This window comes from Poecilia reticulata, linkage group LG3, assembly GCF_000633615.1.
Source record: "Poecilia reticulata strain Guanapo linkage group LG3, Guppy_female_1.0+MT, whole genome shotgun sequence".
NCBI classification, from domain to species: Eukaryota; Metazoa; Chordata; class Actinopteri; order Cyprinodontiformes; family Poeciliidae; genus Poecilia; species Poecilia reticulata.
In genome coordinates, this window is record NC_024333.1 from 4,669,670 (window position 1) to 4,685,433 (window position 15,764).

The following is a 15,764-nucleotide window of genomic DNA, read 5'->3' on the forward strand; positions in this document are numbered from 1 at the left end:
TTAAGTTAGGAAGGTAAGTTTTTGTACTTTGGTTTATTTACTTTCGATTAGGTAAGCTTCTGTTACTATTTAGATAGTTTCCTTTTGTTTGTTGTTTTCAGCGATAGCTCACTCTGAAGCCAAGTACTCCATTTGTTACACCTTGACCAAAAATATATAGTTTTAGAAATAAATAATTATCAACTGTTCAATTTTGTGTGTGTCGGTTGTTGAGATCAGAGGAGGATGGATCCTTCATGTTGGGACCTGGCCCCCCCTGGTCGTAACAGTGGCGTCAACACAGTCAGTTTATGCCAGAGGGCCGAAGCAACCAAGTTATTAACTACCAAGACTCTTTCCCTGCAAGACAGCCGAGGTAGCAACCATTTCCATTTAGATAATCTGGCACACACTCTCTCCATGACACCCTCCCAATGTTTCCTCAAAACAGCCTCTGTTCCCAAATAAACCCCCAAGAATTTTAAGCCCTGATCAACCCAGTGAATRTTACCTGGCAATACGGGGAGGTTATTATTCTTCCATGGGCCATCTTTCAAAGCAGAGCTTTTCTCCCAGTTTACTTTAGCTGAAGAAGTTTTTTCATAAAGCTCCAAACAATGCTGAAGACCCATAACGTCATTCTGGTTCTTAATAAAAATGTGTATGTCATCAGCATAAGCAGAGACTATTAAACTTGAATTATTAGGCAAACCTGGACGAATAAGGCCAGTAGGGTGGAGAGAACTTTGTGTAAAAGAGGTTAAACTACAATAGAGTACAACTGCCCAGATATGGGACAGCCTTGTCTAATACCTCTTCGAACTTTAACAGTACGACTTAATCCTCCCCCGACTTTAACAACACAAAAAACGTAATTATATAATAAACCCAATAAAGAAATGAAACCTTCACCAAATCCAAATGCTCTYAATGTAGAAAAAAGAAAACAATGATTGACTCCATCAAAGGCTTTTTCCTGATCCAAAAAAATAATTCCAACATCAATTTCATATAGTTTACAAATGTCAAACAAGTCTCTTAAAAGAAAAAGATTGTCCTTAATAGATCTTTCAGGTACATAATATGATCTATATGTATAATAAGCTCAAGAATATTCTTCAGCCTGTTGGAAAGCACTTTAGAAAATAACTTGTAGTCCACACAAAGGAGAAAAACAGGCCTCCAGTTCTTCAAAAGAGTCAAATCTCCTTTCTTTGGAAGCAGGGAAAGAACAGCTTGCCGACCGGACGATGGTAAGATTCCAGTTAATGTGCACTCCTGAAGCACCTCCCACAAGTCCTCCCCCAACAGCCTCCAAAAATGTTTGTAGAAGTCCACACGTAAACCATCTAAGCCTGGACTCTTTCCCGAAGCCATCTGTCCAACCGCAGCCGTCAGTTCTTCTATTGAAACTCCAGCTTCCAGAATGTCCCGATCTGCAGCGGTAAGCTGAGGAAGACCATCCAGCAAAGTCTCCATAGAGCTTCTGCTACAGGTCTGCTTCTTGTAGAGGTCACTGTAAAAGCCCACGGCATGTTTCTATCATGTGCTGGGATCAGCAGTCAGCGCTCCATCAGGAAGTCGGAGGCAAACCAGCTGCTTCGCCCGGCTGACGCTCCTCTCCAGATCGAAAAAGAAAGATGTCGGGGCGTCCATGTCCTTCACCGAGGTGAACCTGGACCGAACTAAAGCCCCTTTACTCCTCTCATGTAAAAAACCCATTCTGTTCATCTACTGTATTGTTCATGTGACTTAATTTATGTGAGCGTCGCTCCTTCAACCTGACGTTTCTTCCCGGAGGGGGGTTGCGCCGATTTATGTTTTCGCATCCACCTAAATAATATGTAGTTGCGCCACTGACCTGAGATACACATTAGCCGACAGAAATCTTAGGTATAACGGTTCGATCGGGTTCGTAGTGCCGTGTGGTGTCCAGCCACATGGGCACAAAATAATGGCTACAAGTCCAGTTAACTAATTTTAAAATCAGGCATTAATCAACGCTTTACTGGAATCTACCTGATGCATGTGGCTAGAGTCAGCGTAAAGTCCTGACTGAATGAAAATCATTAGAACCTATTTATGTCACGTTAACGAAGAACAGCTGAAAACTTATAGGATTTATCAACTGTGGTAGCAATTTGGCTCCAACTCCTCTCCTTATAATTTCTATATTCTTTGCACGAAATGTTGAATAAATATTAATGTTGTTTCCACATATCATCTTCAATGTCCGCTGGACTTCGGGTTGCGCCATGTCAGCTGTTTGGGATTCCCCTCCGTAATTTCCCTTCAGAAAGCACGGAGGAGAATCCGCGCTTTCTGATTGGCTACCTGTCACATTCAGCGTTAAGCTTCAGGGAAAACCCCTGATTTAGATCCGAGCGGCCACGACGATCTACGGCAGTGTTTCTCAACCTTTTTGGGGCCAGCGCCCCCTAGCCTTTATCCAGGTCCCCCCACCAAAGAATTTTCAGGCTACTTTGCACTTACCATTATTTTATCATTAATATTACTATCACTATTGTAGATGTTTTGATTTTTATGCTTGTTTCTGTATTTATCATCAAAAATAATTTCCCAGAGAACAAAAAAGTCACGGGAATAGAAATTTTCACAGGTGTCTACGAAAAATGCAATGAACGTTCAAGTTAAAATTGGTAGGCCTATCAGCAGCCAATCAGTGGAAAAAAAATATTCTTATTTTGTGCCATTTTCTAGTTGTTAATCTTGCACAAAATGACCAGATAGAAGAAGATGTATACAGGAATGCCAGTTTAAACTTTGAATTATTTGCAAAACGACTGAGCTCTGCAACATCAAAACATGGATAGAACTGTAACTACATTAATCATAGCTCTTCTTCTCCTCAGTGTTTTTGTCGGTTTCTGGTGGTGCAGCTCTGTGCTGCCATGTCTTGGAGCGCCGCGTGCGAGTGAAAGGGGAGGGAAGTGAGTAACATAAACACGTAATTGGCAAGTGACGTTTTTGGTTGGATTTTAATCGGTGCGTTTTGCATCCACTGAAAACAAAGATGTTAACAAATATACTGGATAGTATGCTGCATGTTTAGTGATATTTTCAGCTGGTCTTGAAATAAAATGCCGAGTCATCAGCGCCCGAGACCGAGACAAGACCGAGACCATCAAAAAATCTCGAGTACTACAACACTGGCGTGTGGTACCTTATTTCTACACTTTATCAGGATGTCCACACTTTTCTTTTTTATTATCTTGTAATCAGTATAATCCTTTTTATTTTCATGTCTCCTGTCCTTGGTTATGGAAATATGTTCTGAATCGGTAGGCTTACACTCTTGTGCTGTGTACAGTCTTTTCTCTAATTTTGTTTTCCACCACCAATATACAGAAACGGGCATAACCATTACAGTTTTTTTTTTCGTTTCTTTTTTTTTGTTTTTTTTTGTTGTCTTTTTCTGGTGGACCTGGACACTAATTTGCATTGAAGCTAAATGTCAGCCAGACTTTATCGTTTTAGGTTGATGTACTGTAACTGATTTTAATTGTTGTGTCATTCGGGCTGTCAGGAAGGAACAGCAGGACGTTTACCTCTGTGCAGACCAACCTTTGATCTGCATAAAAAGTGAGGCAGAGGGACATTCTCCCGGTTCCTCAGTAGAGTCCGAGTTAACAAGCTGCACAGGCTCCGCTCCGTCCACTCTGAGGTACTCTTCTGTTTATGCCAACACTTCTCTCTTACATTATTTACACCTGATAAGTTTTGATTGAGATTAGTCAGTTTATTTAGTCTTTTAAATTGTGTGGGGTTTTTTTTATTTGTATTTTTTTTTACATTTTAGAAGATGCCGTTTGCCTCTTGCAAGTAAAAACATAATGTATCAGTGTTTTTTTTTATATTAATAGTATAAATTATATTTATAAAAAACAGAGTTTTAATTGTGTTTAGATCTAAAACTTTCTTCTCCTTAACTGCAATAAAATTGGATCCACTTTTAGTTTGTGATAACTCTGGCATACACATTTTGGTTGTATGCGTATTGTTTTAGCAGGACATTTGTTTTACAGCTCCTTGTATTTTCAAAGTGAGTGAATTTTCTTTTCTGAACCAATATTAGTTATCAGATAGCAGTCGTGGAGCCTGCATTGTTGGTTATTAGTGCTGTGAGTTTAAAAGGACTCTCGGTTTACATCAGCTTATTGCCATTTTCCCAGGATTTGTGGAGTGATTTTGAGTTGTCAGTATCTTACCTTTAACCAGTTCTGAAACTTAAGAGGAAATTCTAGAGTGATAAAAAAGGAGGTTTAAATGTCCTGCTTCAGGAATTTTAAAGACAACCAACAAGTTACCACCCACAACGCATTTATTTCACGTACCACAGGGGTGCTTAGATACATCCTTATAACATTTTAATTGTGCTATCATCATTTGGAGAGTTCATCATCATCAAAAGAGAATACACCAATGTGTCTGATCAGCCATCTTTTTAACACGGGGATGGTTTTATCCTGTGCTGCATTTTGATGATTGACTAAATGACTAAACAAAACTGATGGAAGTGAACAGTCCAATTAGGGGGGGGGGAGCAACTGAGCGTTGCTCCTTCACCCTGATGTTCCTTCCCTCGGGTGGGGGGGGGAGATCTATGTTTTTGCATCCACTTGAATTATGTGTAGTTGCACCACTGTATGCACTATATGCATAGGCATAGGGGCGCTCCAGTAAAATGCATCGTCTTAAAACGTCAAATGTTGAAGAACTTTAAATACTTTAGTATTTTTAAAAGCACTTACTCCAGTACTTTAACATAAGTAATAATTTGACAGAATTACTTTTACTGGAGTAATATTATGTTTTTATTCTGTTTCTGTCTGTTGGTTAGTTATTCCTTGTGTAAATGTTTTCTAGTTTTGGTGTTATTTCTTTTTTTAATCTTTTAACTACCTGTTCTATGTTCAGTTCTGTGAATTGTTTGGTGAGGTGTTTTGTTTTGTCTGCTTACTTGTCTTAGGATGAAATGTAGCTAATGTTGTGCTAAATATCTGTTTTTTCCTGCGTATTTACACTCTAATGAATTGTGGGCATGTTGCTTAATCTGCACTCTGCTTATCAAGTGAATTAAATTACATTTAAAAACTTGATATTTAACTGGTAGGGTCAGTACTTTGACTCAGGTAACAAAATAGAGTATACCACTGGACAGGCTCATTAGTTGCACTATCTGCTTGGGTCACCAGACTGCAGGCAGGTAGTTAGTTAGTTCAGTGGTTCCCAAAGTATGGGACACAGTGCCATTGCAGTATGGATGAAATAAAAACCAGTTACACAAAAATGTTTCACTGTAAAGATGGTTTGTATTGTGTTTTGTTGCAACCTGAAGTGTGAAATAAACTTCAGTGGAGTTTAAAAACAAAATATGTTTATGTCTGGTTGAATGATGTGTTGATTTTTTTTTTCTTTTTTCTTCTTTTGGGGGGGATTTTACTGTAATCTATAGGGGGGTCCAGAAAATCTTTGAGAACCACTGAGTGAGTTAGTTAGTTAGTTAGTTAGTTAGTTAGTTAGTTAGTTAGTTAGTTAGTTAGTTAGTGTAAGTTTCCACAGCATGGCAGTGTGGTGTGAAGTGTGAAGCAGTAAGTAGAGGAGGGGCAAAGTTAAAGTACAGTACGCTCCATGAAGTGCAATGAACAAACCACAATGGATCTAAACAGTCTTTGTACTAAAAGCACCATGACACCTTAAGATGAGAAACCTCTATGCACCGTTTTGTTGGCAAAGTGAGGACCTTCTATTCTTGCTATTAGACCTGTGGTCATAATTCTATTGTTGAACTCTTTAAGCCCTCATATTAGTGAGATTGAGTTCTGCCTTTTCAGCTCTGCATAAATTTCACAGCCATGACAAAGGGCAGAGTAAAAGTGACTGTGTGTTTGGAGTCATCTCCCAGAACTTTGACACAGTGTGAAGCAGCTCCTGTAATTCATTGACTCTGTAGTTTCAAGTGTCACGAAGCAACACAAGTTATGTATCCACAAGTCTTCTGCGCGTGTCTCATTACTGCTCCTGTTAAAACACCCAAAAGGTTTAAAATGGAGCAGGAGAAGCCATGACTCGCTCAAGTCTGATTCTGTCTGCTTAAACGTCGTCTGATGAATTTTATTGACATTTCTCGACAAGAAACTCATCCAGTTTTTATTCTGTTTGTTATACAGGACAAAATGAAGAAAGATTATTCCACAGAGCAGAGCAGAAATCGACGGACATCTTTTGAAGTGGGCAGAACAAACAGTAACCGTGACTTTACAGTCTGACACTTTCCGTTTCGTCCCTTCAGATCTGCTCCCCTCCCATTGTCTCGCTTGCATCCTGTGTTTTTCTTGCACAGTTCTTTGAGTCTCTGAGACTCATTAGCTGGAATGTCATATAACTCTGCCTCTTTCTCTTTGCATCTTCTTGCAAACTTTACACCTCAGACAGATGATGGTGTCCGATGGAGAACTGGATCTGAATTTGCCAGCCCAGATGACACCGATGTTCCTAGCAGCAGGGTGTCCCACCCCTCCCTGTTTGGGAAATACCAGCCCAGCCTGCAGACTCTCAAGCCCTTCCGCTGGTCTTCCCCACAGTCAGTTTCACTGGCAACATGAAGTGCTTTACATTTTGACATATTCAACCCACAAACTTCAATGTATTCCACTGGGTGTAGATCCGATTTACTTTAAATCAAATGCATGTTATACTTCCATTTCACAAGCATGGAACTCTTTTAATCAGTTCAACATAAAAATCCCAATACAACACACTGAAGTCAGTGGCTGTAAAGAGTAATGAAAATTTGTTCAAGTAAGACCCATGTATGTGGATATTTAAATGCCATTCCCCCTGTGCAGATCCCACCCTGTGGACAATGCAGGCTTCTTGTCGTTTGCCACCTTTGTCTGGATAACTCCCATGATGTGGGCCATATTCAGGAACAGGCTGGACTTGTCCTCTCTTAGCCTCTCCCCATTTGACGTAGCTGACACCAGCGGAGAGAGGTGAGTGGCTTTTGCTTTTGCTCATGTATGTTTATAATATTGGATGCTCTTATAACATGGATTGTAGCAAAAGCACGCCTTAGCCAGGTTGCTAAGCTTTGAAACTGTAGGTTTTGTCTTGAGTCCAGTACTGAAGGCACCCTCAAAAGGATGGATAATAGGGGAAAAAAGGTTTGCTTTCTGTTCTTGCATCGTGTGGTGACCTTGAATCTCACTGTGATCAGTAAATAATCTCACCTGTGTGGCCGAAGCCAGTTCCTTTGACCAGGAGGTCACCTCATCTCCACTTCTGGAGGCTGTGAAATACTGGCAGCATGTCCTTTTAGGTAGACTAGAGGACCACCAGCTATATTTATGAAGTTTACAAAGTGCTAAATAAAAAAGTGCAAAAAGAAGAAAAATATTTAAAATTGTTGGTGATATAGTGTATGCTGTAGAGGCTGGTAAGATTACCCTCATTTTAAGGCTAATGGCCTATTAAACAGTTTTTGCTGGAAGTTGCTGGTGATGCAGTGGGAAACCAGCCAAAATATTACTGTCCTCCAGGTTGCAGAGACTCTGGGAGGAGGAGGTGGTGAAGAAAGGCCTGGAGAAGGCGTCCCTGGTCAAAGCTGTCCTCCGCTTCCAGAGAACCAGACTCATTCTGTCCATCATCATCGGCACCTTCGCCATGGGAGCAGCTTTCGTTGGTCCAGTGAGTTTAAGAACCATTTGACCTCGTTGTGTGTCACAAGTAGAACAAATACAGATATCACACTATCTGAGTTTCTAAAACCTTGTTGATATTCCAGTAATACAAAGAAAACATGATTTTGCCATTGTGGTGTTTCCATTGAGTAAAATTACACGTTTTAATGACTTGTTCATCTGACAAGTCATTAAAAAACATGACGTGCCGTCATTCTCCTACCACTTCCTGTCGACTTCTACGTCTTTTCCGCCTGGCTGTTGATCACGTGACTTGTGTGATGTGGCAAAAGTATTCCATTGCACTTTTGCAAAATACACAAATTTATATGGCTGAAAAATCACCTCATTCCAGCTCAAAAACTTTTTTTCAAAAAAACGTGAGTTTTTTTTCAGAACGAGCGTTTCCATTAAGTACATTTATTTTCCTAATTCCAATTTGCGCAATTTTAGCAAGATCAATGAAATTGACCATGAAAATGAAAGATTTTTATATTGATGGGAGAGGCTTCTTCTGAGATTCTCTCTTATGTTTTAATAAAATTAAACCTGAAATGAATTATACTGCCTTGTAAAAGCTTTCACACATCAGTTTTGTCACATTGGAAATACAAAGATCAATATGTTGCTTCTGGTAGGCAAATACAGTAGTGCATAACTGCAAAGTGGAAGGAAAATGCCATCTATTTTTCAAAGTTTGTCTTTACAAATACATTTTTGTATTTGTATTTATTTATCTACCTGCTTAGCAAATCTAGGAGCTCACATTTTTGCCCACATTTCTTTGCAAAATAGCTCAAGTTCATTTAGATTAAATGGAGAGCACATGTCAGCATTAAGTATCATATTTAGGTATGTGTTTTAATTAGATATAGGTCTAGGCTTTGACTAGGCCATTCTAAAACATAGGTATTCTTTGATTTTCATTCCACCTTAGCTCTGTTTGTATGTTTATGGTGCAAAAACACAAAATCTTACCAAGTGTTTATAATTAGATTCTTGTGCAAATATCTTACTGCACTTTAAATTAAATAGGTTCCATTAGAAGATTTCTTTCAACCATAACACTTGAAAAATGTTGTTTTATAAGTGAAATAATCTGCCAGGAGCGCTAGCATTTTTTCAATATTCAAGAATTATGCACTGAAAACAAGTTCCTGTATCTTGCTGAAAAGTAACTTATGAGTTCTTTTTTTATTTTACTCAGATATTCGCACTAGAAACTAGAACAAAACTACTTGTTTTTGCAGTTTGTTTGATATGTTCAGAGTGATATACGATGTTACTCACAACACATTCTACTCTGGAACTTGACGTTTCCTCGCAACATGCCTGTCTTACTACGTCTCGACATCTTCCTGTCACCCCTCAGGGCATCCTGGTTAACGAAATCCTGACCTACATAGAAAGCCCAGAGAAGTCCACGGTGGCCCACGGCGTCGGCCTGGCCGTGGCTCTATTCTGCACCGAGTTCCTCAAAGCTTTCTTCATCTCCCTGATGTGGGCGGTCAACCTGCGGACGGCTGCCAGACTGAAAGGAGCCTTCTCCTCTATAGCATTTCAGAAAGTCATCTCTCTGAGGGTGCACAGCGGCATTTCAATGGGAGAGGTAAAGCCTGATGCAGTCACCAGACGCTGTAGTAATTACAGAGGATTTGAAATCCGCTCGCTGTCTCTCCCTTCAGATGATAAACGTCCTGACCAGCGACGGCCACCGGTTGTTCGAGGCGGTGCTGTTTGGGAGCTTTGCGATCTGCACCCCGGTGATCTTCATCGCATGCATTGTGTTAGCCTGCTTTGTTCTGGGTTACACTGCACTGACGGGGGTCTGCATCTACATCATCTTCGTCCCCTTACAGGTCAGAAGCTCGCATCACAACCCGGCATAGTTAGTTTTATCTGATTGAGCATTAACTAAGCAATAGTAAGAACAAAGTGCATCCTTTAATGGATGATTTTAGATAAAAGGTAAAGAAAGAAATTGAATGTCAATCTAATTTTCCAGAATATGTTTCAACCAATAGAAAGTAGCCATATGAGTAGCACTACTTTAACATATTCTTGCTCAAGTAAGAGTTAAAAGTAGCGACTCAAGTACTGATACATTTAATAATTAAACATGACATCATCAGACGGACCGAAATACAAAGTTATGTGGAAAATATTTGTATTTTATCAATGAATTGATCAAGTTTATTTGAATAGCACGTTTCAGCACTTCAAAGTGCTTTACATAATAAAAACACAAAAGTACAAAGTCATAGAACACACAGTCAATAACTGAAGCACTAGATTTTGTCAAGTGTCGTTTTAAAGAGCAAAATGAAACTAATTCATATAAATAACATAATTACAAAATCACAAAATGAGGCAAATGAACATTCTTTATTCCCAAATTAATTTCTTTCTATATAAGACTGACGAAACTTTAACAAAAACATCAAGTCTGTGTCAGGTGAATCCTTGGTTAAAACAAGCTTGTTCTTCATTCAGTGAAGTTGCTCACGATGGGTAGAGTCCAGAAATTTTTACTCAAGTAAGAGTAGCAATACTACATAATAAAATTACTTAAGTAAAAGTAAAAAGTACAGTAAAAATACTCCTAAAATCAAATTTCTTTTACAGTTTTTCCTGGCAAAGCTCATTAACAAGTTCAGATGGAAAGCCATGCAGCTCACAGACGGCCGCGTCCGCACCATGAACGAGATTCTGAACAGCATCAAGCTCATCAAGATGTACGCCTGGGAGGAGTCCTTTGAGAAGAAGATAGCAGGTGAGTCAGGCGTTTGGATACAGAGTCTCACAAAAGTGTTTTTATTACACTTTGACTTTTTATACATTCTGACTTCAACGTAATCTTATTTAGATTTTTATGCAATAAAACATAAATCACCCTAAAGCAGCACAGTGATCATGAAATGGATCAAAAATGTCACAGTTGATTGATTTATTTATTTTTTACTGAGTCAAACTGTTGCTCATTCTAACTAATAAAGCTCAACCTTAGAACAGAGAGTCTCCATTTTAACTAAGCTCAAGCCACACACAGATGGACTCTATTTACTGACGAGGTGACGTAAGAATTATTTTTATTTAGGGACACCAGAGTAAAAGAGGTTGAATAGAAAGGAACAACACAATTTTCAGATTTTTATTTGTAAATAATTGTTGAAAACCATGTATGATTTTACTTCTACTTATAATTCTCCCCGCCCCCTGAAGGCCATTCTGTGGTACTACATGACAGAAATGTTATCTTCCTTCCAGGGTTAAGAAAAAAGGAAAAGAAGCAGGTTCGGTTGGTCAGCTACATCCAGAACATCAACACCAGCATCTCCAGCATCATCCCGACCGTCGCCACCGTTCTCACCTTCCTGGTGCACACTCTGCTGGGTTTGTCGCTCACCACGTCCGACGTAAGTGTAGCAGCGGGCAGCGCCGGGGGGTTCGTCGTTTGAGGGGTCGTGAAATCAGCAGTTATCAGACGATTCATGTCTGCCAAGCAATTTTCATTTAGATTCGGTTTTAACCCTGCCCGGGGTCATATTGATTTTGTTTGTTATGTTCTCTGTTATCAACAGGCCTTCACTACCATCGCCATATTCAACGCCATGAGGTTCTCTCTGGCTCTGCTGCCGCTGTGTGTGAAGGCTCTTGCTGAAGCGGCTGTGTCCCTCAAGAGATTAAGGGTACAGTTTTAAACAGCTGCTTTCTTTTTAAATGTTTCTACACAAATCTGTGAACTTCTATGCTTTTTTATGTTAGTTTATCACATAAGATCCATGTCATTTAAAGGAAGTCAGTGATAGGCACTCTAAAACCGATATGGTGATATGGATTAAGAATTGTATTGCAATATATTGTGGTACTATTGTGATAACAATTGAAAATGATGATAAATAAAACTATTTATTGTAACTCTATGCCGCAGCATTCATCAAGTGTTTTTGGATTTATTTACTTAAACAAAACTCCTATTTCTTGCACAAAAATTATTTGTAAATTAGTTTATCTTATTTCAAGTGTACTAAGATATTTGCACTAGAAATTAGACCAGAATATTTAGTAGGATTTTGTGTTTTTTGGGTTGCCAGTTACTTAAAATGTGACTTATGTCACTAAGCTGCACACAGTAACTGCATTTAATCAAATTTACTGAAATCTATTGCCAACAAACACTGGAGAAAATTGTTTAAAAAAATTTTAAATAAACTTTTTCAATAGTTCCATCGATTTTGGCTTTTATTTAATTGACACAATTTATTGAGACAACGATAAATCAAATTCTTTTCACTGTTAAAAAAAATTGTTTACGATAAGCGATACGATAAATGCCCCTAATCCGATGTATGGCTGCTGTTTCAGAAAATCCTGCTGGTCCAGAATCCCGAGCCCTACCTGGAGCAGAGGAAAGACAACAACACCGCTGTAGAGATGAGAAATGCAACTCTGTCCTGGACCAAAACTGCCAGCGGGCCGGACCTCCCCAATGACCAGAACGGCCAGGTGAAGAACTACAAACAGGACGAGACGGGTCTGAGTGAGACCTTACCGACGCTGAAGAACATCTCCTTCACTCTGCCCAAGGTCTGCAGCGAATCCGGTGAGCTTGTTGTGGACCCCGCTGAAAGGCAACTAAAGGGCTTTGCTTTTGCTTCCTGAAGGGCAACCTGCTGGGCGTGTGCGGCAACGTGGGGAGCGGAAAGACGTCGCTCATTTCCAGCATTCTAGAACAGGTTGCTTTATCTTTTTTTTTTCTTTCTCAGAATTTCTACAGATTTTTTCCAGTTTCTTTTCACTCCATTATGCTTTCCCCTCTAGCTACCTTTTTTCATATTCTGGTTTTCTTGCAGATGCACCTTCTTCGGGGCTCCATCACAGCTGACGGGACGTTCGCCTACGTTTCCCAGCAGGCCTGGATTTTCCACGGAACAGTTCAAGAAAATATTCTGATGGGGAAAGCTTTCAACCAGGCCAAGTAACTACACGTCTAGGGTTGGGCATTCATCGTACCGTTTATCATTTATCGTGATAAAATTCTTCAACTTAGAGTTATCATTGTTGAGATAAATTCCAATTAATTATGTTTAAAACCCTCCAAAACTGTCCATCTTGTCAGGATTGATAGTTTTAAAATTTTCCCCTCTGTTTGTTCAATGAGAGTATCAATGAATATCAGTACATTTGAAAATATGATTAAAAGCGGTTATTGTTGTGCAGTTTAGTGATACAAATCGCTCCTGTTTAAGTGACTGGTTTGCTAAAGAAGTGCTTTATAAATGGGAATGTTTTTCAACAACAGTGTTTGTACTTGAGGGGCCATGATTGCTGTATCATGCAGTCACAGCCACACAGAGACCTAAAAACAAAGGAATAAATACAGTTTATTGTCACTTTTATCGTTAGACAGGTCCATATCACTCAACCCTTCTGCACTACCACTACTAGTTACAGAATAAACTCAGAGTGTTGTCTAAACATATCAAATGATAACCTATGCTAGGTGTTCTGCGCTAACACAAACCAAACGGACAAGCCAACGTTTAGTTCTTTTTTCCTCTAAACTCAGTCTGCTTTTTTAGGTTATCTCACATGAAAACTGCTTGACTAGAAGAAAGGGAAGTCTGATCTGTCACGGCGGTTAATCGAGGGCAGAGGTCATCTGTGTTATCTGACAGCTTTATGCTAGCATAAGGCTGACTGCTGATCTGCATATAGTGAGGGCTTTATGGGGAGAGACTTGATCTAAGTTAAGATAAGAATTGTCTGTAAAAATGTACGAGATAAGCTGCAGGTGAATAATTCTCGGGATACATGTGTTTATTGGTTTAAATGTCTATATTTCAAAGAAAGGCAGCTGTTATCACTGAGGCAGCATAAAGCCTGGCCTACATTCAGATATAAAATTATATAACGATGATTTTCATTATTTGTTGGCATATTTCCCAATGTTTTTATGATTGTTCCATTTTGTACAGAGCTGGGGAAAAGTATTTGCCCCATTACAGATTCATTTTGCTTTGGATTATCAAGCAAATTTTAATATAAGCAAAAGATTAAAGACAAAATCCAGTTTTCTGTTTGAAAATGTAACAGGAAGTTGAATTTTCCTGTTACAGTACTGGCTGTTTTGGCCTGCTCTTCATTGCAGAATTGTTCTACATTAGTCTAGTTGTAATGTACATTTAAGCTCCTTCCAATGTGTCTTAGCCGGATCTGACCCCAGAATTTGACTAGGCCATAATTCTCTTTTCTCAGGTGATATTAGCTAACGTGCCTTGGATGATTTTCCTGATCCAAAGTAGCCACAAACAATCATGTTCACTGACACCAGCTGCATTTATATCACAAATGTACGCAAAACTTTGCCAGTATTCTGCTAACGTTGAAAAAACACAATTCCCATTGCAGCTTTGCAATATAAACGGATTTTCTATATGAAACTCGCTTCATCCTAATGGTGAAAAGTTTGTATCGACAAATGAGAAAATTGCCACAATTCTATAAAGTTATATATTTTTTCAAAATATCACATTGCGAAATTACATGGTCAGTGGATGCGCAGCTCATGACTAGCAGAGTTTCAGAGGTCTACAGGGCTTTCAATGTTATTTTTATGAAAAAACAATGACAGCCTGAGTAAATACAAATTAGCAGCTTGTCTTTGATTGGGTTATCCTTGTCTGATACTAAAATTTGTTTAAATTTTGTTTTTGTTTTTTAATCTTTTTTTTGTTTTCAAAATCTCTTTCTCTTTCTTACTGTTTATTCAATGTCACGTGCTGGTTTTATTTTTCTTTAATTATGTAAAGCACCTTGAAATGCCTTGCTGCTGAAGTGTGCTATAAAAATACAATTTGATTGATTGATTGATAAAAGTGAAACAAAAAAAGCATAGAAGGAAATCTGCATTTGACAAAAACAGTTTTTCACAGCGCCAAATTAAACCTGTCTTGCGTTTATGTTGTACAGATACGACCGAGTTTTGGATGTGTGCAGCCTCAGAGCTGACCTTAAGATACTTCCATATGGAGATTGGACTGAGGCAAGTGATCTCTTTAACCTTCTTCTGCCAGTGTTCCTGCTTTGGGTCTGGCCATAGATACACGAGTATCTACAGACACTCATTTTGAATCTGAATCTGACTGACAGGAATGTCAGGCTTATTGAAAGTATGTTAATTTCTATGCACTAAATACCTGGATGAATTACTGCATCAATGTGGCATGAAGGGGGAACATAAGCTTTTGTTACCAGTTCCATGTCAGTGTGGACAGGAACCAATTCCTGCTGGAAGATTAAATCAGCATCTTCATCTCCACAGCTGCACCTTTTCTTTTTTTTCCCTTAACCTTAACTTAACCTTTTGATGAAAAAAACATTTAACTTTCTTGTAACATAAAAATTTTCTGAGACACTAAACTTTGGGTGTTCATTATCCAGTAGCAGTAGCAGTAATCATGAAAATGATAAGAAATTGAGGATTGAAATATTTCACTCTATGTGTAATGAATCTACGTAATATGGGAGTTTCACTTTCTGAAGTGAGTGACACAATACTCTGTTGTTCGTATGCACAAAGTCCAATTTTCAGGTGGATTTTTTAAAACATTTATTGGAGAGAGATGTCATGGTTCTTATGTTGCTGTTTTGTTTTGTCAGATTGGAGAACGGGGGCTTAACCTGTCAGGAGGACAGAAGCAGAGGATCAGCCTGGCCAGGGCTGTCTACTCCAACAAAGACATCTTCCTGCTGGACGATCCGCTGTCTGCTGTCGATGCCCATGTGGGGAAACACATCTTTGAAGAATGCATAAAGAAAGAGCTTCAAGGAAAATCCATCATACTCGTCACACATCAACTCCAGGTAGGATCATACAAACCTTTTGCCGAGTGGGACAAAAACTGTCGAGCTGAAGGTAATTGAGGGCCACAACATTTAAATTTTTTTCATTTTTATTTTTAATTAGATAACCAAAGATACGTCTCACTTTTACCTGCAAGAATACGAACAACATGCAATCTTTAATAAAATAGTAAAAGTCTGATTTTGGTCGAGGATATCAGACTTATATATACATAT

At 38.9% G+C, this 15,764-nt stretch overlaps 1 protein-coding gene across 1 annotated transcript in view; it reads left to right on the plus strand.

Moving 5' to 3' along the window:
• The first annotated feature begins 3,553 nt into the window (after positions 1–3,553).
• abcc12 (ATP-binding cassette, sub-family C (CFTR/MRP), member 12) overlaps positions 3,554–15,764 on the plus strand; it is a 22,664-nt gene continuing 10,453 nt past the window's right edge. The window contains 15 exon segments of the mRNA XM_008404860.2: positions 3,554–3,664; positions 6,171–6,230; positions 6,432–6,583; positions 6,849–6,995; positions 7,542–7,689; positions 9,055–9,291; positions 9,368–9,541; positions 10,308–10,455; positions 10,950–11,098; positions 11,264–11,371; positions 12,048–12,269; positions 12,347–12,418; positions 12,536–12,660; positions 14,655–14,727; positions 15,345–15,548. Coding sequence (XP_008403082.1) covers positions 6,177–6,230; positions 6,432–6,583; positions 6,849–6,995; positions 7,542–7,689; positions 9,055–9,291; positions 9,368–9,541; positions 10,308–10,455; positions 10,950–11,098; positions 11,264–11,371; positions 12,048–12,269; positions 12,347–12,418; positions 12,536–12,660; positions 14,655–14,727; positions 15,345–15,548 — 2,013 coding nt within the window. The 5' untranslated portion in view covers positions 3,554–3,664; positions 6,171–6,176.